Source organism: Plecotus auritus (assembly GCF_963455305.1).
Source record: "Plecotus auritus genome assembly, chromosome: 9".
Classification (NCBI taxonomy): domain Eukaryota; kingdom Metazoa; phylum Chordata; class Mammalia; order Chiroptera; family Vespertilionidae; genus Plecotus; species Plecotus auritus.
Genome location: NC_137783.1, coordinates 134,637,607 through 134,654,330, shown reverse-complemented (window position 1 = coordinate 134,654,330; position 16,724 = coordinate 134,637,607). Strand labels below are relative to the sequence as shown.

The 16,724-nt window shown below is 44.1% G+C and overlaps 2 protein-coding genes across 9 annotated transcripts in view; one reads left to right on the top strand and one right to left on the bottom strand.

The window, feature by feature from the left end:
- The window catches only part of PATL1 (PAT1 homolog 1, processing body mRNA decay factor), a 34,516-nt gene extending 26,942 nt beyond the window's left edge, over positions 1 to 7,574 (bottom strand). For both annotated transcript variants that reach the window (XR_013959015.1, XM_080641049.1), the window contains exons 1-2: positions 7,367 to 7,574; positions 5,335 to 5,446 (exon numbers count right to left, since the gene is read on the bottom strand). Coding sequence is in view for 1 of the 2 variants with exons in the window: in XM_080641049.1 (XP_080497175.1) it covers positions 5,335 to 5,446; positions 7,367 to 7,381 (127 nt within the window). In the remaining variant the exon portion in view is untranslated. The remainder of the gene's footprint in view (positions 1 to 5,334; positions 5,447 to 7,366) is intronic.
- Positions 7,575 to 15,372: 7,798 nt separating this feature from the next.
- The window catches only part of STX3 (syntaxin 3), a gene marked incomplete at its 3' end in the record, with an annotated part of 43,500 nt that continues 42,148 nt past the window's right edge, over positions 15,373 to 16,724 (top strand). For 2 of the 7 annotated variants that reach the window (XM_080641053.1, XM_080641051.1), the window contains exon 1: positions 15,373 to 15,641. In XM_080641053.1, the coding sequence (XP_080497179.1) occupies positions 15,612 to 15,641 (30 nt within the window). In that variant the 5' untranslated portion in view covers positions 15,373 to 15,611. The remainder of the gene's footprint in view (positions 15,642 to 16,724) is intronic. The other 5 variants (XM_080641055.1, XM_080641054.1, XM_080641052.1 and 2 more) reach the window with 4 other exon arrangements.

Sequence of the window (16,724 nt, the reverse complement as noted above, 5' to 3'; positions counted from 1 at the left end):
GCACAGCCCAGCCTGGAAATGGTGGCTGTGGGCACCGTGTAATGACATCACATAGCAACACCCGGCTTCCTCTCCCTAGTGACAGGCATTTAACAATAAATGGCAACGCGGACCTGGTGCCCACAAAGCAACATTCGGCTTCCCCCAAGTGGGACAAGACCCCATCACCACCCCAGAGTGACACCCCACCAAATTGCAGCTGCCACTGCCAAGACCCCATGGTGCAAAATGTGGCCCACAGCCCAGCCCAGCCCAGCCCAGAAATAGTGGCTGTGGGCACCAGGTAATGACGTCACGTAGCAACGCCTGGCTTCCTCTCCCTAGTGACTAGCCTTCTTGGAGTTCCTTCAGCCCAGGAACCTGACTTGCTTTATAGCCAGGTGGAAACATTTTACACTTTAACCAAATGTCTGTGAAGCGTTTTCCCATGCCTCATCTCATTTGATCCTCACAGAAGTCCTGGAGTAGGTAGATAGGAGACTCAGTGGAATCCTATTTTCTTTCCATTAGCTGGAAAATGGATATTTAGAAAGCTTAGAAACTTGACCCAACTGAAAAGAATTAAGAAATGGTGAACCTAAAAATGACTTCAGGTTTTCTCACTGCGCAGAATATAGTCAAACACTGTTGCAGTTAAATATTTTACCCTGTTCTCCCTGAATGATCTACAATAATAATCTGCTTCGTGTTGATATTAACTGCTGTGTTACTGATAATTACCTGAAAGAGAAGTTGGGGTGCTTCACTGGGCTGGGAAAAATTTAGCTACATCAGAAAGCAGGTCTAATTAAGCAAGTTTATCTATCATCCATCTATCTATCTATCTATCTATCTATCTATCTATCTATCTATATAAAGCTCTTGCTGGCGCCAATTGCACACGTGTGTTTCCATCTGCCATTGTCGATCATGAATTTGGCTGACACTTCTATTATAGAGAGAGGTGAAGAGCGATATTAAAATACTTCTTCTAATTAATTTCCTTTCAATGAAGCGCACAAATTCGTGCACCAGGCCTCTAGTCCTATATAATAAAAGCCTAATATGCTGTGTCCAGTTGTCTGTTCAACCAATCAAAGTGTAATATGCTAATGATATGCTAAGGCTGCTCAACTGCTCGCTATGATGCACACTGACCATCAGGGGGCAGCTGACTGGCCAGCTGCTATGACGTGCACTGACCACCAGGGGGCAGATGCTCCGACTGGTAGGTTAGCTTGCTGCTGGGGTCCGGCCAATCGGGACTGAGCGAGATGGGCCGAACATGCCCTGGAGCCCTCCTGCGGTCCCTCCCTGACTGGTCAACCTCCTGTGTCCCTCCCTGGCCCCCATGTACCGGTGGGGTCCCTTGGCCTAGCCTGCACCCTCTCACAATCTGGGATACCTCAGGGGATGTCGGAGAGCCGGTTTCGGCCCAATTCCACAGGCAAGGCTGAGGGACCCCACTGGTGCATGAATTTGTGCACTGGGCCTCTAGTGATTAATATTGTACTAAATATTATATATATATCTTAATATCTTAAGCAAATATTTATGTAGGGTAAGTACCTTTCAGGGTCAGATTATAAACACTTAAAATTTGTTATTTTTACTACATAAAAAAGTATCATAACATTAGTGGTTCAAAAAGTGAGGGAAGCGGGACTTCCAAATTTATAATCTGGCATGATTAGAACCACTGTCTAGATTTGGGCACTGCTGTAGATTTAAATGTACTTTAAAATCCACTTTAAGCCCAGCAGTGTGTGACATTAATATCTGTGTCATCTTCACCAAGGAACAGTAAACTGAGAAAGTTTTTAAAGGACAAATTTTCTTTGTAATTTTACTAACCCAGCAATGCCAAAAAAAAAAAATAAAAAATAATGTAAGTCTATAATCCCAAATAAGGAATGTTTTTACATTTATTTTCTAAATTTAAGGAGTTAATTTGTTAATAGATTGGTTTTAATGCAGTCAAGTTCTAATTTGTGTTGTTTTCATTCACTGTTTTCATACCTGTCTTTACTAACTTTACCAGATCCTACCAAAAATGAGTAGTCTGTCCTTAATAACTACATTTTTTTCCTTTGGTAAATCCTTACCCAAGGATATTTTTCCATTGATATTTAGAGAGAGTGGAAGGGAGGGGTAGAGACAGAAAGAGAGAAACATCGATGTGAGAGAGACACATCGATTGGTGGCCTTCCACATGCGCCCTGACCAGGGAGGGCCAGAGATCGAGCCTGCAACCGAGGTGCGTGCCCTTGACTGGAATCGAACCCAGGACCTTTCAGTCCGAGGGCCAATGCTCTATCCACTGATCCACACCAGCTAGGGCCTTAATAACTACATTTTAAAACACACTTATTAAATAGCCGTACTCTGTGAGAATGGCTGTTGTGAACTGCTGCTTTTTTAAACATGCAAGCAAAGGAATCTATGGCATAAATACCATCATCATCATTTCAGGTGTTACTTGGTTTTGTGAAAAATCATCTGAAGCAAAGTCAGAGATGGAATGCCCTTATTATAAGAGGGTAGATATTTCACCCTATACCTTTTTCAAATGACCTAAACATAGTTACTTAGATATACCAATACTGGACCTCAATCCACATTGGTAAAAATGATAAACAGTAGGCAAAAGAAAAACAGAGAAATAAAAGGGAAAAGAGCTGTTTTTCTTTAACTCATTAACCTATACCCTCATGTGGGTTAGTAAATTCCTCATTGTTCCCATAAATTTACACTTGTAATAATTCTCCTGAAGTCTGTCTCAAGGATATTTTAAAATAAAGACAAAATTATAAGGAAGTACAGGTGATTTAACTTTAAGGCAATCTCAATCCCTAAAGATGATAGTAGTTATCAATAAAAGTAGGAAGGATAGGGGACAGGAGATTCCCAAAGAGTGCTTTAACTGCTAGTTTAAACTAATTTCATTTATAGTTACTTAACCTCTCTGTCACTTTCTTCTCTCATTTGTTAAAATGAGTATAATAATAGCACCTACCTCATACAGTGAGGATTATATGTAAAACATTTATAATTGTTCCTAGTACATATTAAGCATCTTCTAAGTGTTAAGCATTTATTTTTAGAGATTGAGTTGAGATTATTGTGGTGCATTTATTGCTCTAAGATGATGCAAACATTTTTCCATGAGGAAGACAGTGACTAGTTTCTTAAGGAAAGGTGACATGAGAGCATTTGTAGCCAGTGACTTAAAATTAACTACTGTACTAACATGTTTCATTCAAGACACTCCTTGAATTAGAAACCATCACACCAAAACATATGTCAAAGGTCTGACATTTTATCTCCTGGTATAAATTCTCTACACCAGCTGTGTATCTTCTTATAGAGATGTAGTAAGCAAGTCACAGGTAGACTTAGAAAGCAATTTCCCTTTTAGAAACCTTCATAGTATTTAGATCAAGATGTTATAAGAAATTAAGAATTTAATTTTACAATTCAAGTATATTATACTCAATAGAAAGGGCTTATGTTTTGAAATTTTTTCTCCATTATAAACCTTGTTAATAATCAAGAAATCCTTATTAATCACCCCTTATGCCTGAGAGTATGAAGTGGGCTAATCAAATACTATTTCATTTCCCTGCCTTTGTTTTTTACTACTTAGTCTTTTTGGTGTAACCCCAGGACTTTTCTTTCTTTCTATCATATAAAATACAGTTCTGAAACTCTAGCATCCTTTTAAGGCAATATTTCCCCCATCTTGTGAGGAACTCAGAAACTCAGAAAACTGTCCACAGCACTCTGGAAGTCAATGAGAAGGCAAGACTATTCCTCATCTGTTCAGGTTCAAAACTGAGTACATATTATTATGCTGCCTCATCTTAATATAATATCTATAAATCAACTCCATCAACTTCATTTTAATACTGAGAAATTTGCTTAAAAATGATAAGATTCAGTACAATTAAGATACGAAGTTATAGAAACAAGCATACAATGTTTGTAGCTATTATATTCTATATGTTATTAGTAAATTAACTTCCAAATACAATTTGCAATTCAAATGTTCCCTGCTTTTGTAATTCTATTCTATTGCTTTTGCCTGTGATCTCCATGGAGAGAGAACAGCATCTTAGATTATGTCATCCTCTTGGACGATCTCATGTCCTAAACTATGGCTATAATCCAGAAGGTCTTTGGTTCCCTTCTATAATGAGTGTATCCTTCTACCTTAAACACTTTTGCTGTTCCTAGTAGTGGCAGTTTTTTGAGCTCTCTACTGATTTTTGTAAACCCTGGTTGATAATAGCATACTCCTGCATTTTTGCCAATTCATTCTACTCAGTCTAAGCTTTAATAAATTTAAGCTGTTTAGGTCACTGTAACACCAGTAACCATTATAACACTTTTAAGACCTCTTTTTTTGTTTTTTATATTCAACATCTTGGGATTACCCATTACAGTTAAATTTCCTCTTCTTATTAACTTGGAATATTTGTTGCATAGACAGAGTGCTTGATACCAAAGAAATCATAAGTACTTACACATCCCAGAAAAAACAGTTGTTGCCATTTTTAATATCAATAGTCAGAGCAAAAATATTTCCACTGAGCCTTACCTCTTCATTTTTTTAAACGTCCAGTTTAATTTTAACTTATTAATGTAACTTGTCCTAGGATCTCTAATTCTCAAACTTTATCATATAAGCTTGCTCTTTAAATTCCCCATCTCAGTAACCACAGCTCTGCGGCCTCTAAGAATAGGTTGGCTTTTTAACTTTTTATAACCTTTTCCAACTCCTAGAATATTTATCTATATCCAAGGATGGGAAAATTTCATCTTATTTCTAACTTATGAAGACTTTCTATCACCAATATTGTTTGAATAAAGGGATTTTTATTTTATTGAAGATACTATAAGACAACAGCAGGGTCATGTAATATATACTACTCATCAACTGAATTTTAGAACTATACATATCCAAATCTGAGTTTTCTCCTAGTTCAACTAATTTTCCTTAAGTTACATGCTCCACAAATAAATTCCTCTCTCCTAGGATAATTTTAAACCTTTGGAAAAATATCTATTTCTCTAACCACTTGAATTCCTTATAGTGTCAACCGAGAGCAAAAGATCATATAGCTGGAAGGAATAGAGCTTACAGAACACCTGGTTTTATAAGTGAGGCAAAAAGAGGTCCAGAGGAGAAGGGTAGATGCTTCTAGTCAAGCCTAGGCTATTCTAAGACCAAGAATGGGATATTTTGCTAAATTAGTGACTGAGGTTACTCCTACCAAGACAAAGCACTTCTAAAAGAGAACATTTGAAACTGTCAGGAGACCAAGATGATAATAAGAGAAAGATATCACTTACCAACTGCACCTGACCCAAATGTATCATCATTGAATTGATCAATTTCTTCATCTTCCTCTCCCAGGCCTTGAAATGCATCCTCATCTTCATCCAGAGGACAATCCTCCAAAGACTAAAAAGAGAAAAGAGATTTAGCTATTCATGAAGTTCACAACCACATTGTAAAATGTTCTAAAAATGTTCATCTTACTTTCCCAATCAGCGTAATACCTTCATTATGACTTTTTGTAAAGATGGCATTTTTTCTACCCCTCAATTTCCCCAACATTGGAAAATTTCAGTATCTTCTTTTCTTTCAGTTTCTCTTTCCCATTCCTTATTTCATTTAACCTTTCCCCGCAAACATTCCATTTCTCTATCAGGAAAGGAATCTAATAAGAGCATTTCCTCATGGTCTGCCAACTTCCTTTACATCACTTGTTAGAATAATAATGACAAATGAAATGAACCCTTTGAATTTTAGTGTATTGTTCAACAAAATTTTCACCTTCCCCATATTCATGTCATCTTTTCAACTATTTTATTATTCTCTTTTAAAGCTTTCTCTTCATTTTTGATCTTTCCCCTTTTCTGTTTCCTATTGGCCCAAACTCTGGTGATAAAACAGAAAGCTAAAATTCTCAACCACAATTAAGTAAATTCTCAAAAAGTTGTGATATGGCAAGTTCAAGTTCTGACTCCACTCTTACAAGTGGTGTTAACTTGGGCAAATCATTTTTTAAAATTAACTCATTAAGTACCTTTTGAGCACCTATTGTGCCACAGGCTTTGTTAGGCTCCAAGTCTCAGTCTCCTAAGAGATAATAGAGGAGCAATACCACCTACCTTAGTTATGAGGATTAAATGAGGAAGAGATTTAGTCAAACACTGCGGGTTGCTGAACAATGCTAGATATCACCATAACTTAGGTAGGTTGTATTGTAAACATTTCCTCCTTACACTTTAGTTTTTAACTGATTTTCTAAGTTTTCTTTTCTTTTGGCAACTGCCTACCACTTACCACCTCCCTCCATGTTTTCATACAGTTAGTTTGGTTTTAAACCATTTCCTATCAAGTATCACGCGTGTCCACAATTTTCAAAGGCTCAGAATCGGAAGGCAGGGTGTGTTATACCTTGCCTGGCTACCTCCTAGTTTAGACTGTTCCAGAAGGTACAGTTAAGCCAAAGGGCCATTTCACCCATCTTAAGCCCTCACAAACGTACACAAAGCAGGTAAGCAATTGCTTCCACCTTAAAGGCAACATCCAGCAGCACTCCTCCCAAATCACAAAGATCTACTTAACCAAATCACTGTTTTTTTTAAATTGGAAAGGCTTTTAGGGATTATGCAGACAAGCCCCTTTATTCTACAAACCTGGAGACTTTATGGCCAGAGATTACAAGTCGCTCAAGGTCATACAGTGAATTAGTGACAAGCTCAGGACTCTCGACTATTGCTACATTACCGGGACCGTCACCAAACCCACGGCTCCCTCCACTCGCCCAAAAGGAACTTCTGCTGGACACGCCCCCTCCCAACTCCCAGGCCTCTTTAGTAAACAGTCTACGGACCCAGTCAAAGGGCAAGCCCAGGCCCCATTGACCCGGTGGTTTCCTGTGTGTATAGGTGTGTGTAACTGGACGAAAGGTGGTTCCTGATCCAGGGCGGGAAACGTGTCTCTGGGCTTTCCCAGGTGACTCTTCCTCTAGAAGAGCCACCGGACGGATGCAACGCCTCCCCTCTGCGGCTCCTCCCGGGTTGGGGCTGGCAGGTGGTCCGGTTAAGGCACTTAACGGGCCCTCTCCACCTCAAAACGGAGGCCAACTCTACCCAGCGACAACTAATAGGACAGTCCCGTCCCCCGAAGCCAGCTCACATAGCTCTAGGATGAAACCCACAACCCCAGGTGCAAGGCGCTCCTCTGAGTCCCGGGGATTCCACCGCCCAACGCCCACCCGTCCTCCGAAGCGCGGGACAGAAGCTCAGGGGATAAGAGAGGAAAAGGGGAGCGGGAGGGAGGGAGGGGTCACTTCCGGTCGCCACAGCTCACCTCGTAGCGGAACATTCTTGGGGAGGGGGAGGGAGCGGGGAGGGGAAAGGGGAAGGGAGGGAAAAAGAGTTGACTCCCCGGGCTCCTCCGCGCGCGGGTCCTCCACCGGCTCGCGACCCCCGGCCGCCGCCGTACGCCGGAGCGTGCGTGGGGACGTGCGCAGGCGCGCCTGAGGGAGGGCGGCCACTCCGCTCTGCACCCGGCGGCGGCGTCTGCGCGGGGACAGATTTGGCGTCCGGTTTCCTACACTCAGCGGCGGGAAGGAGGGCCCGTGGTGTGAGATTGCGCACGCGCAGCCGGTCGGGGGGCTTCCTTGCCTTCCGACTTGCAGCTCCGCCCCGGTTTCTCTGCGCCCGCCCAGCGCTCAGGTCAGAGTCACGAGTTTTCCGTCACTGTTGGGGCGGAGAAAACCCTTGTGATTGTCACAGGATATGGCTTTGAAGAGTTCCAGGCTTAGTCTAAGTTGGGAGAAAGAGAGATTCCTGGGCTATTTTTTATAACGCCCAACACAGTCTTTGGGCTGCTCGGCGGTCCTCACAGTTTATGCTACTCGTCAAGTGGAGGGGGAAAAAATGGAAAAGTTCATGTCCTCCAAAGGGGCTGAATTCGTCGCCACTTTCTGCGGCACATCATCCGCTGATTGAACAGCAGGTCTGGGCAGTGATTTATGTGTCCCAAAGTGGCGATGGCGCCCGGTTTTTAAAAAGCCGAAGGCATGTTCCGGGAGGTTCCCTAGGGCGATATTTTTAGCCGCCAGGCGCTCCTGGCACGTGGAACGGGAGAGCCAAAAAGGGCAGCGCGGCCGTGGGCAGCAAGGTCATAGAGGCTGAGAAGCGCCAGGCTGAGTGCGCAGCGGGGTGACACCACCTCCTTAGAGGATCAAAGCTCGAAAAGAGTGTCCAGATTATGAGCCTCCGCACACTGATTTCTGAAATCTTGGTTGTTTGTAACAGCCGCTAGCACCTCCCATGCCCTTTTCAGCCTTAGATCTCACGAAATTATCTCTTTCCCCCCAAGGACTAAACTTGCACCGCGGAAGAATGAATTCTTGTGAATTTCACAACTCCTTCCTCTGGGTGTCTTAAAATGCAGTCTCCCCTTGGAGTGGCATACAGTAAATTTCTTTCCTGTTAGTGTGGTTGGATAAATCAGAGCCTGTTGGAAGTAAAAGTTCTGGGTGTGAATCAGTGCTTTCTGTCACTGGCTATCAGTTTTGGGAATGCTATGTAAACAAGTTTGAGCCTTAATTTCTTTGTAAAATGGGTTTAATGATACTTGCCTTACAGAGTAGTGGTTCAATGGCAGGATGATGCCAATAGTACTACTAATGATTGAAGTTTGCCTGGCACTCTGCTAGGTGTTTTAGGTGGGTCATCTCACTGAATCTTTCCTTGTGCCAACCCTATGACGTAGGTACTTTATAGATAAGGAATCTGAGGATTAGAGATGTTAAGTAATTTGTCCCAAACCACCTAGTGGCAAGTGGCAAAGCTGGCAACTGAGATTTGTCTGATTCCAAACACCCAATCTGTTAATCCTGTGACAATTTAACAAAAGCAAATGTTTACATGTGCTGGGCCTGAACCTTAAAGAAGTGGAACAGGCCAAGGATAAGATGGTAATTAATTGGTTTGCAAGTATGCATGGAGTGCTACAAAACTTGTGCTAGGTAACCTCAAGTCTCAAAGAATTGGTGCCCTATGAACCAATGGTTGGCAAACTATAGCCCTTCGTTGAATCTGGCCAATTGCCTGTTTTTGTTATTGTTCTCACCCGAGGATATTTTTCCATTGATTTTTAGAGAGAGTGGAAGGGAGAGGGACAGACAGAAAGAAACATTGATGTGGGAGAGACACATGGATGGGTTGCCTCCTGCACTCGCTGGGTTGTGATGCACCCTGACCAGGATGCAGCCTGCAATCAAGGTATGTGCCCTTGACTGGAATGGAACCTGAGACCCGATGCTCTATCCGCTGAGCCAAACTAGCTAGGGCTTTATAGGGTTTCTTGACTGTTCTCAGGACATGGCAGCTTCTCCCAGAGAGAGGTCACAATATCTCTGATGACTGGGTTCAGAAGTCATATGTATCACTTCTTCCATATTCTATTTGTTAGAAATTAGTAAGTACAGTCCATGCTCAAAGGGAAGGGTATAAGGAGATCCTTATAAAGGAAGGGGTAACAAAGAATTTATGGACATATTTTAAAACCACCACAGTCTGTTTGAAAGAAGGCCTATTTGTTTTAATCATGGCAAGTTTATGGAAAATAGATTCTAATATTATGATGTAAGTTATTATAAAATACTTGTAAATAAGGAGGTATTGGTGTGGGAATATACAGATTGATTTACAGAACAGAGTAAGCAATAAACATCAGCATAAAACTTCATTTATATATGACAAAGATGACATCTCCAATAGATAAAGGAAACATGATTTAAAAATTATGTTGAAGTAATTGGTTACTTATTTGGGGCAAAAAGTTAAATCCTTATAGCACAGCTTACACCAGAATAAATTCCAGAATGATAAGTTTTATGTAAAATTTTACACACAAAGCAAGAATAAAATGTAGGTGAATATTTGTATGATTTCAGAATAAAATTTCAGAATTTAATTATGAAAATCACAAAGCAAAATTTGAATACCAAATTTCATAATGAAAAATATAATCATTGACAAACTAAATACAAAGACTTTAAATTCTTTAAGCATTTTAGAAAAGCCCTTAAAATTTAAATGGCTATAAAACATATAAAACCCCAATTTTTATTTTTTTATTTATTGATTCTTTTGTTGTTGTTAATCCTCACTCAAGGATATTTTTCCCATTGATTTTTTTTAGAGTCGAAGGGAGGGGGAGAGAGACATCAATATGAGAGACACACATTGTCAGGGAGTGACAATACATGGGACTTATTTGAAAGCCATTCTGAGTCTGGACTCCCTACTTTTTGTAATAAAAAGCCAACTGAGGAGTTTTAATCAGTTTTAACACACAAAGCAAGAACAAAATGTAGGTGAATATTTGTATGATTTCAGAATAAAATTTCAGTTTTAATCAGAAGAAAGAGAAAACGGAGCCGTCTTACAAAGAACATTCAGTTAATAAATTTACTACACATATACTAAGTGCCTGGTACATTTCTGGCCTTAAGTTTAGGGCTGGGTCCACATCAATGAGGAGAAGAGACAAGGCTGCTGCCTGCACAGAGCTTGCAGAAGGGGTGGGAGCCAGACTGTGCCCCTGTAATTGGTGTGGTAGAGGCTATGATGGAGAAGCCCAGGGTATCATAGAGGCAGCTCAAGGTCCACTTAACTCAGTTCCGGTGGTGAGGACCTCAGATATGGGGGAGGGGAGAGCTCTGCAAAGGTGAAATAGCATAACTTTGGCATTAATTGGGATTTGAACTATGTACCAGGCAGCCCTCTAGATAGCCACTGGTCTTCATTCCCTTGATTGTGGGTTGAGCCTAGTGACTCACTTCTAATGAACAGAATATGGCAATATCGATGGGATGTCACATCTGAGATTAGGTAAAAACACGTTGGCTTCCATCCATCTCTTTCTGTTTTTCTCATTCCCTATCTCCTTCTCTCTCACCTGCTCACTCTGATGGAAGGCAGCTGCCATGTTGTGGGTTGCCTTATGGAGAGACCCACATAGCCAGGAGGGTGGCCTCCAGCCAGCAAAGAACCAAGGCCCTCTGTCCAACAGCCTTTGAGGGCTGAGTCCTGCCAACAGCTATGTGAGTAACCTTAGAAACAGACCCTTTTCCAGTCAAGCATGAAATAGGACTGCAGCCCCAGCTAACACCTTCACTGCAGTCTTGTGAGAGATCTTGACACAGAGGCACTCAACTGAGCTGCACCTGGATTCCTGAATCACAGAAGTTTTAGGACAACTTGTTATGCAGCCATAGATGATATACAAACTGTAAGGGGCAAAACTACAAGTCAGAGAGTTTATTCTCCATCCTGGTTATTCTCTATCCTTCCTGCCATGGGGAGCAATAGCTGTGGATGACAGAAAGACTCTTCTCTTTAATTCTCTAGCTCCCCTTATCTTTTTTTAAAATTGTTGTCAGTATTACAGATGTCCTCCAAATTCCCCCCTCTTACCCTCCTCCTCCAGGGCTGCCCCACCACAGGCCTTCACCACACTATTGTCTGTGTCCACTAGTTATGCATATCCTATATAATAAAAGGCTAATATGCAAATTGCCTGAAGGGCAGAATGACCGGTTGCTCTGACATGCACTGACTACCAGGGGGCAGACACTCAACGCAGGAGCTGCCCCCTGGTGGTCAGTGCACTCCCACAGGGGGAGCACTGCTCAGCCAGAAGCCAGGCTCATGGCTGCCGAGCGCAGCAGCAGTGGCAGGAGCCTCTCCCGCCTCCACAGCAGCACTAAGGATGTCTGATTGACGGCTTAGAAGTTCAAAAGACTAAGCCGTCAGTTGGACATCCCCCAAGGGCTCCCGGACTGAGAGAGGGCTCAGGCCGGGCTGAGGGACGCCCCCCTCTGTGCATGAATTTTGTGCACTAGGCCTCTAGTATGTATATAAGTTCTTTGGTTAATCTCTTCCCATCTTCCCCCCTCTTCCCCTCTGAGATATGTCAGTACTGAACACCACACTCTGGAGATACACCAACCAGAAAGTGGTCTCACCTGTTTCACAGCAGGCTCTGGTGGTCTAGATGGGGTGAGGCTCAGTTATTTTCTCCACTGGCAAAGAAATAGGCTTACAGGGTGGAGAGAGAAGGAAGTGAAACCCCAAGTCCCAGGAGTCTGTCTTTGGTTTGTTTGTAAAGGTGAAATTAAGTGTTGGCTGATATATTTATAACCAAAACGTAAACACTTGAATGAATCCTGTTTTATGGGGAAACAGCTACACTAAGACCCGGTGGGTGGAAAACCAAGTACCACTGTGGGGTGTAAATATGAAAATACATCAGCGAGAACACTGAGGCTGGATCCTTAAGTCACTGTCCACCTACGTGGAGACCCTAGAATTCACTTGGCCTCAATATCACGGTTTTCCATACCAGCCCAGGGACTCCACTAGCTCAGGTCCCATGCCTTGCAGTTACTTTACTTTCTTCAGTTTTTTTGTACACAATTAGCAGGTGGAATCCAGACTTCTTCCTGTCAGGAAAGAGCAAATATTAATGTTAAGATAAAATTAACCAAGTAGAGTTCCTACCTATTAGAAGGTTTAAAGAAGGCTTGAAATATATAATACCTTCCAATATATTCAATATATAAAAAACCCTAATATGCAAATATATCGAATGGCAGAACAACAAAACAACCAGTTGCTATGACGTGTGCTGACCACTAGGGGGTGCGCACGGAACATGGTGGGCATTGGCAGAACATGGAACATGGTAGACATTGGCCATGGTGGGATGGTGGAGCAAGTGAGCGGGGCGCCAGACCAAGGCTGGGCACCAGTTGCTGTCACTGAGGTGAGCCTCTGGTGGTTACTGAAAATTCTTTGCTCCTGTACGCCGTGGTCCCGCCCAGCACTCACACCCGCTGCCAGTGCTGGAGCCGCAGTTTGCACCCGCTGCCAGCGCCTGGCGCTGGTCCCAGTCGCACCCGCTGCTGGTGCCGGCCCCATTTGCTCCGCGCCCATCAGCGAGTATGCGTGGGGCTGGCACCATCAGTGCATGGGAGCGGCGGTGGCAGTGGGAGTGGGGCTGCTGGCAGACAGGGGACCAGGGCCACAGTGGGAGGGGTGGGGAAGGGACACAGAGGATGGGCCGAGATCCGTCCCTGTGCCCACCACAGCCTTGCGGCCTATAGTTCCTTTTAAGGTGCACAAATTCGTGCACTGGGCCCCTAGTGTGATAATAAAAGAACTCTGCTGATGTTTCCCTTCCTGAGTTCCTGGACTCTACTTGCTGCTAAGAGGACTCTTTTAACACAGTTTTCAATGTTTTAAGAAGTAAGGAAAACCATATAGTTATCTCTGTATGGCCACACAGGCTAACCAAAAGGTCTTTTTTTCCTTGTTCATGGAAACATCCTCTCATAGGAAACCAAATCCCATCCCCTCAATTTTATGGAGCAATAATTGACATATTAGTTTAAAGGATGTAACAATGGTTTGATATATACTAGTACATATATTGCAAAATGGTTACCACAAATTTAGTTAACAGCCATCACCTCACATAGTTACATTATTTTTCTTATGATGAAAACTTGTTCTCTTAACATCTTTCAAATATACAATATAGTATTAATAACTATAGTCACCATGCTATACATTATATCCCCAGAACTAACTTATCTCATAACTGAAAGTTTGTACCCCTTGATCACTTTTACCCATTTTGCTCCTTTTCCCCAACCACAAGTCTGTGTTCTGTATCTGAGTTTGAGGAAATCAAATTTCTTAGGACATAGTAAGTATATAGCATCTTTCAAAAACGATCTACAAATGAAAATAAAGAATACATTATATTTTTTACCTTGAAGAATGTGAATCATTAGTTTTGATCATCTCTCTTACTTGAAAGATGAGAACATAGACTGTGTGATGTCAAGTGACAGCTGTTTTGTGGCAAAACTGTGTTGGAGACCTTCTTTTCCTGAAGTATGGGGACCTAGCTCTCCCAACAAAGATTAAGAGGAGATGGGATATATAGGGTGTCCCAAAAATGTATACACTCACTTTGAATAATTATAAAGGCAGTGTTTACATTTCATTTTCAAAATTGATCCATCAGCTGTTAAAGGGTGAATACATTTTTGGGAGACACCCCATACTAGTATCTCTGAATTACGCTCTTTTTCTGTGCATGGCCACCAGGGGGCGCAGACGCCTTTTGTACCACAGATGGGAAACTCCACCTAGCTAACACCTGGGGAGAAGGAAGCATTCAGGACCAAAGAGGGTTCAAATAGCATGGCCACTCACGGACTGTAAGTATCTTTATGGAAGGCGCTGAAATCAGCGTGGAGCACATGCTGAGATAGCAGAAGAGGGCAAAAATCTGTTAGAATTAAGAAAATATTACAGCCCTTTAACCTGAATGCATAGAGCAGATTCTTTTCTTGACGTAAGAAATGAATCTTCAGACTGTCAGTCCCATTTACTGAGAGCCACTCTTGCTGGGTATGTTATTTGTTCCCAAGAAAGAGGACAAATAGGGAAGAGAGAAGGGGGAGGGGAGAAGAGGGAACAAAGAAGGGGGGTATTGTGAAGACCTCGCCCCCTTTTCAGAAGGTGTAACTCACCTGGGAATCTCTGCACCACGTAGGAAGCGAGCACGGCTTAAGCTTCCCAACAAAAATATTTTTATCTACAACCTTGCTCTATACTTTACCAATCAATTATTCCTCCTCTGTTACAGTGGGTATTATCCCTGATTTATAGATATGAAAACAGCCCTCCCACCCCCCCCCCCCCGAGAGAAATGGTGATTTCCCCAGTTATACAAATTGTCGGTGGCAGGTGTTCTGACTTCAACATTGAACTGCTTAACGTGTCTCTGAAGGGTCCCCACTGCCTACATCATGAAATCCGAATTCTTCCTTCCAGCCTGCCCTTTCGCGCTTCACTTCCAGTTATTTCCTCTAGGACTACCTTCTATCAGCTGTTCAAATTACGTTATTAGAATGCCCCTCTCCCACACATTATAGCAGAAATCACACTGGGTTAGAGTTCTTTGTCTACGATACTTTGTCCCCGCCCCGCAATGAATGAGTCTTGTGAGCCGGATCCTAATACAAAACGTGGCACAGGTAGCGAATGGCTGTCGAATGGAATTGGGGTCAAATAAACCTACTCGCTCTTCCTCCGCCCTGCGGCGGGACCTACCCGCGCACGGTCCTCTTCTTGGACTTCTCCGCTCCCTCGGGGGACGAGGAGCAAGAGCAGGTGGAGTTAGGGTAGCTGCGGATGGCAGGGCAGCGGCTGGGCACGGCCCCTTTAAGGAGGAGCGCGGGGCGCGGCCCAGGTAAGGGGCGGGTCCGCGGGCGCATCAGCACTGCGAGCCGGCGCTGGCCCCGGAGCCGGATTTGGAGCGCGCGGCGCCGGCGGGGCCGGAGGGGGCGGCGCGGCCGAGCCTCCCGTAGTCTCGGACTCTCCTCCTAGCCGGCCGCCGCCGCCGCCCACCTCCGCCTCCAACTCCCGGCCCGGCCCGTCCCGGCCGCCACTTCCGGCAGCTCTCCTGGGACGCGCTCATTCCGGACGCGCTCACCTGCCTCGGGCGCTTGGGCACCAGGATGAAGGACCGGCTGGAGCAGCTGAAGGCCGTGAGTCCCGCCGCCCCCGGGAACCCGGCGGGCCGGGGCTGCGGAGGGTGGAGCTGCGCGGGAGAGGGACTTCCCTTCTCTCCCTAAGTCCAGGCTGGAGGGGGGCCGCGTGAGGCCTGCCCTCCCCAAGCCGCGGCCACATCCCGCGCCCATTCCACCCCCCCGCCCCCCCTCACCGGGATCATGTGCCGGTGATTCATCGCTGGACTGCGATTTTCTTGGAAGCCTGTAGCCTCCCCTCTCTCCTCTAACCCCCAAGCTGGACAGAGTTAGTCCGGAACTGGGGTCCGCGGGGGTGCTTGGGCCTGGACGAGCTCTCTGTGAGATCCGGGGTCACCTCCTGCCCGCTGCTGCCTGGCACTACGCCCAGGACTGGCCTCCTCCTTTCCTTGTTTCCCTCCTGAGGGACACCCAGCCCACCTGCCCCCCTGTCCCGGGGAGCAGCTCAGGGCTTCTGGGTGACCTCCGCAACTGTGAGCTGGTTACGTGCAGAGATGGGTCCAGTTCTGGCGGTCTATAATTATTAATTTCCCCTAGCATCCCCAGGACAGCTGTGGCGGGGGCAGAGGATCTGAAGGTAGCCCGCCTCCAGCCTTGCTGCACAAAGGCTGTAAAATCTTAGGCTACTTACTCTTTCCAGCCACGATTTCCTTATCTGTCAAATGGGGATGATCATGCCTTAGAGATTTGTTATGAGATGAAATGACATAATGAGACTTAATATAGAGAAGTGTTAAAGCATAACAGGTTTTGGAGTCAGATATTCACAGACTCATTCAACAAATAATTGAGTGCAGTCTAGGGACAGGCCTAGTGCTAAACCTTGGGCACAGGCACTGCCTTAATGGAATTAAAAATCTAGCTCTTGACAAAAGCAGTTCATCTACATGGGGGCTTATGCAGGAGTACTAGCTATTTATCCCTTAACTTCTGAGTCGAAGTGTTGTCATCTGTAAAATGGGTGGTTGTGAGGACTAACCCCAAGAGAGCACGCAGAGCCTTCTTGTGTGGTGTGTGGCACATAGGGAACTAGTAAATGGTAAACATAATGCTACTAATTGTTAAGTCTCTTTGGAAAAATAG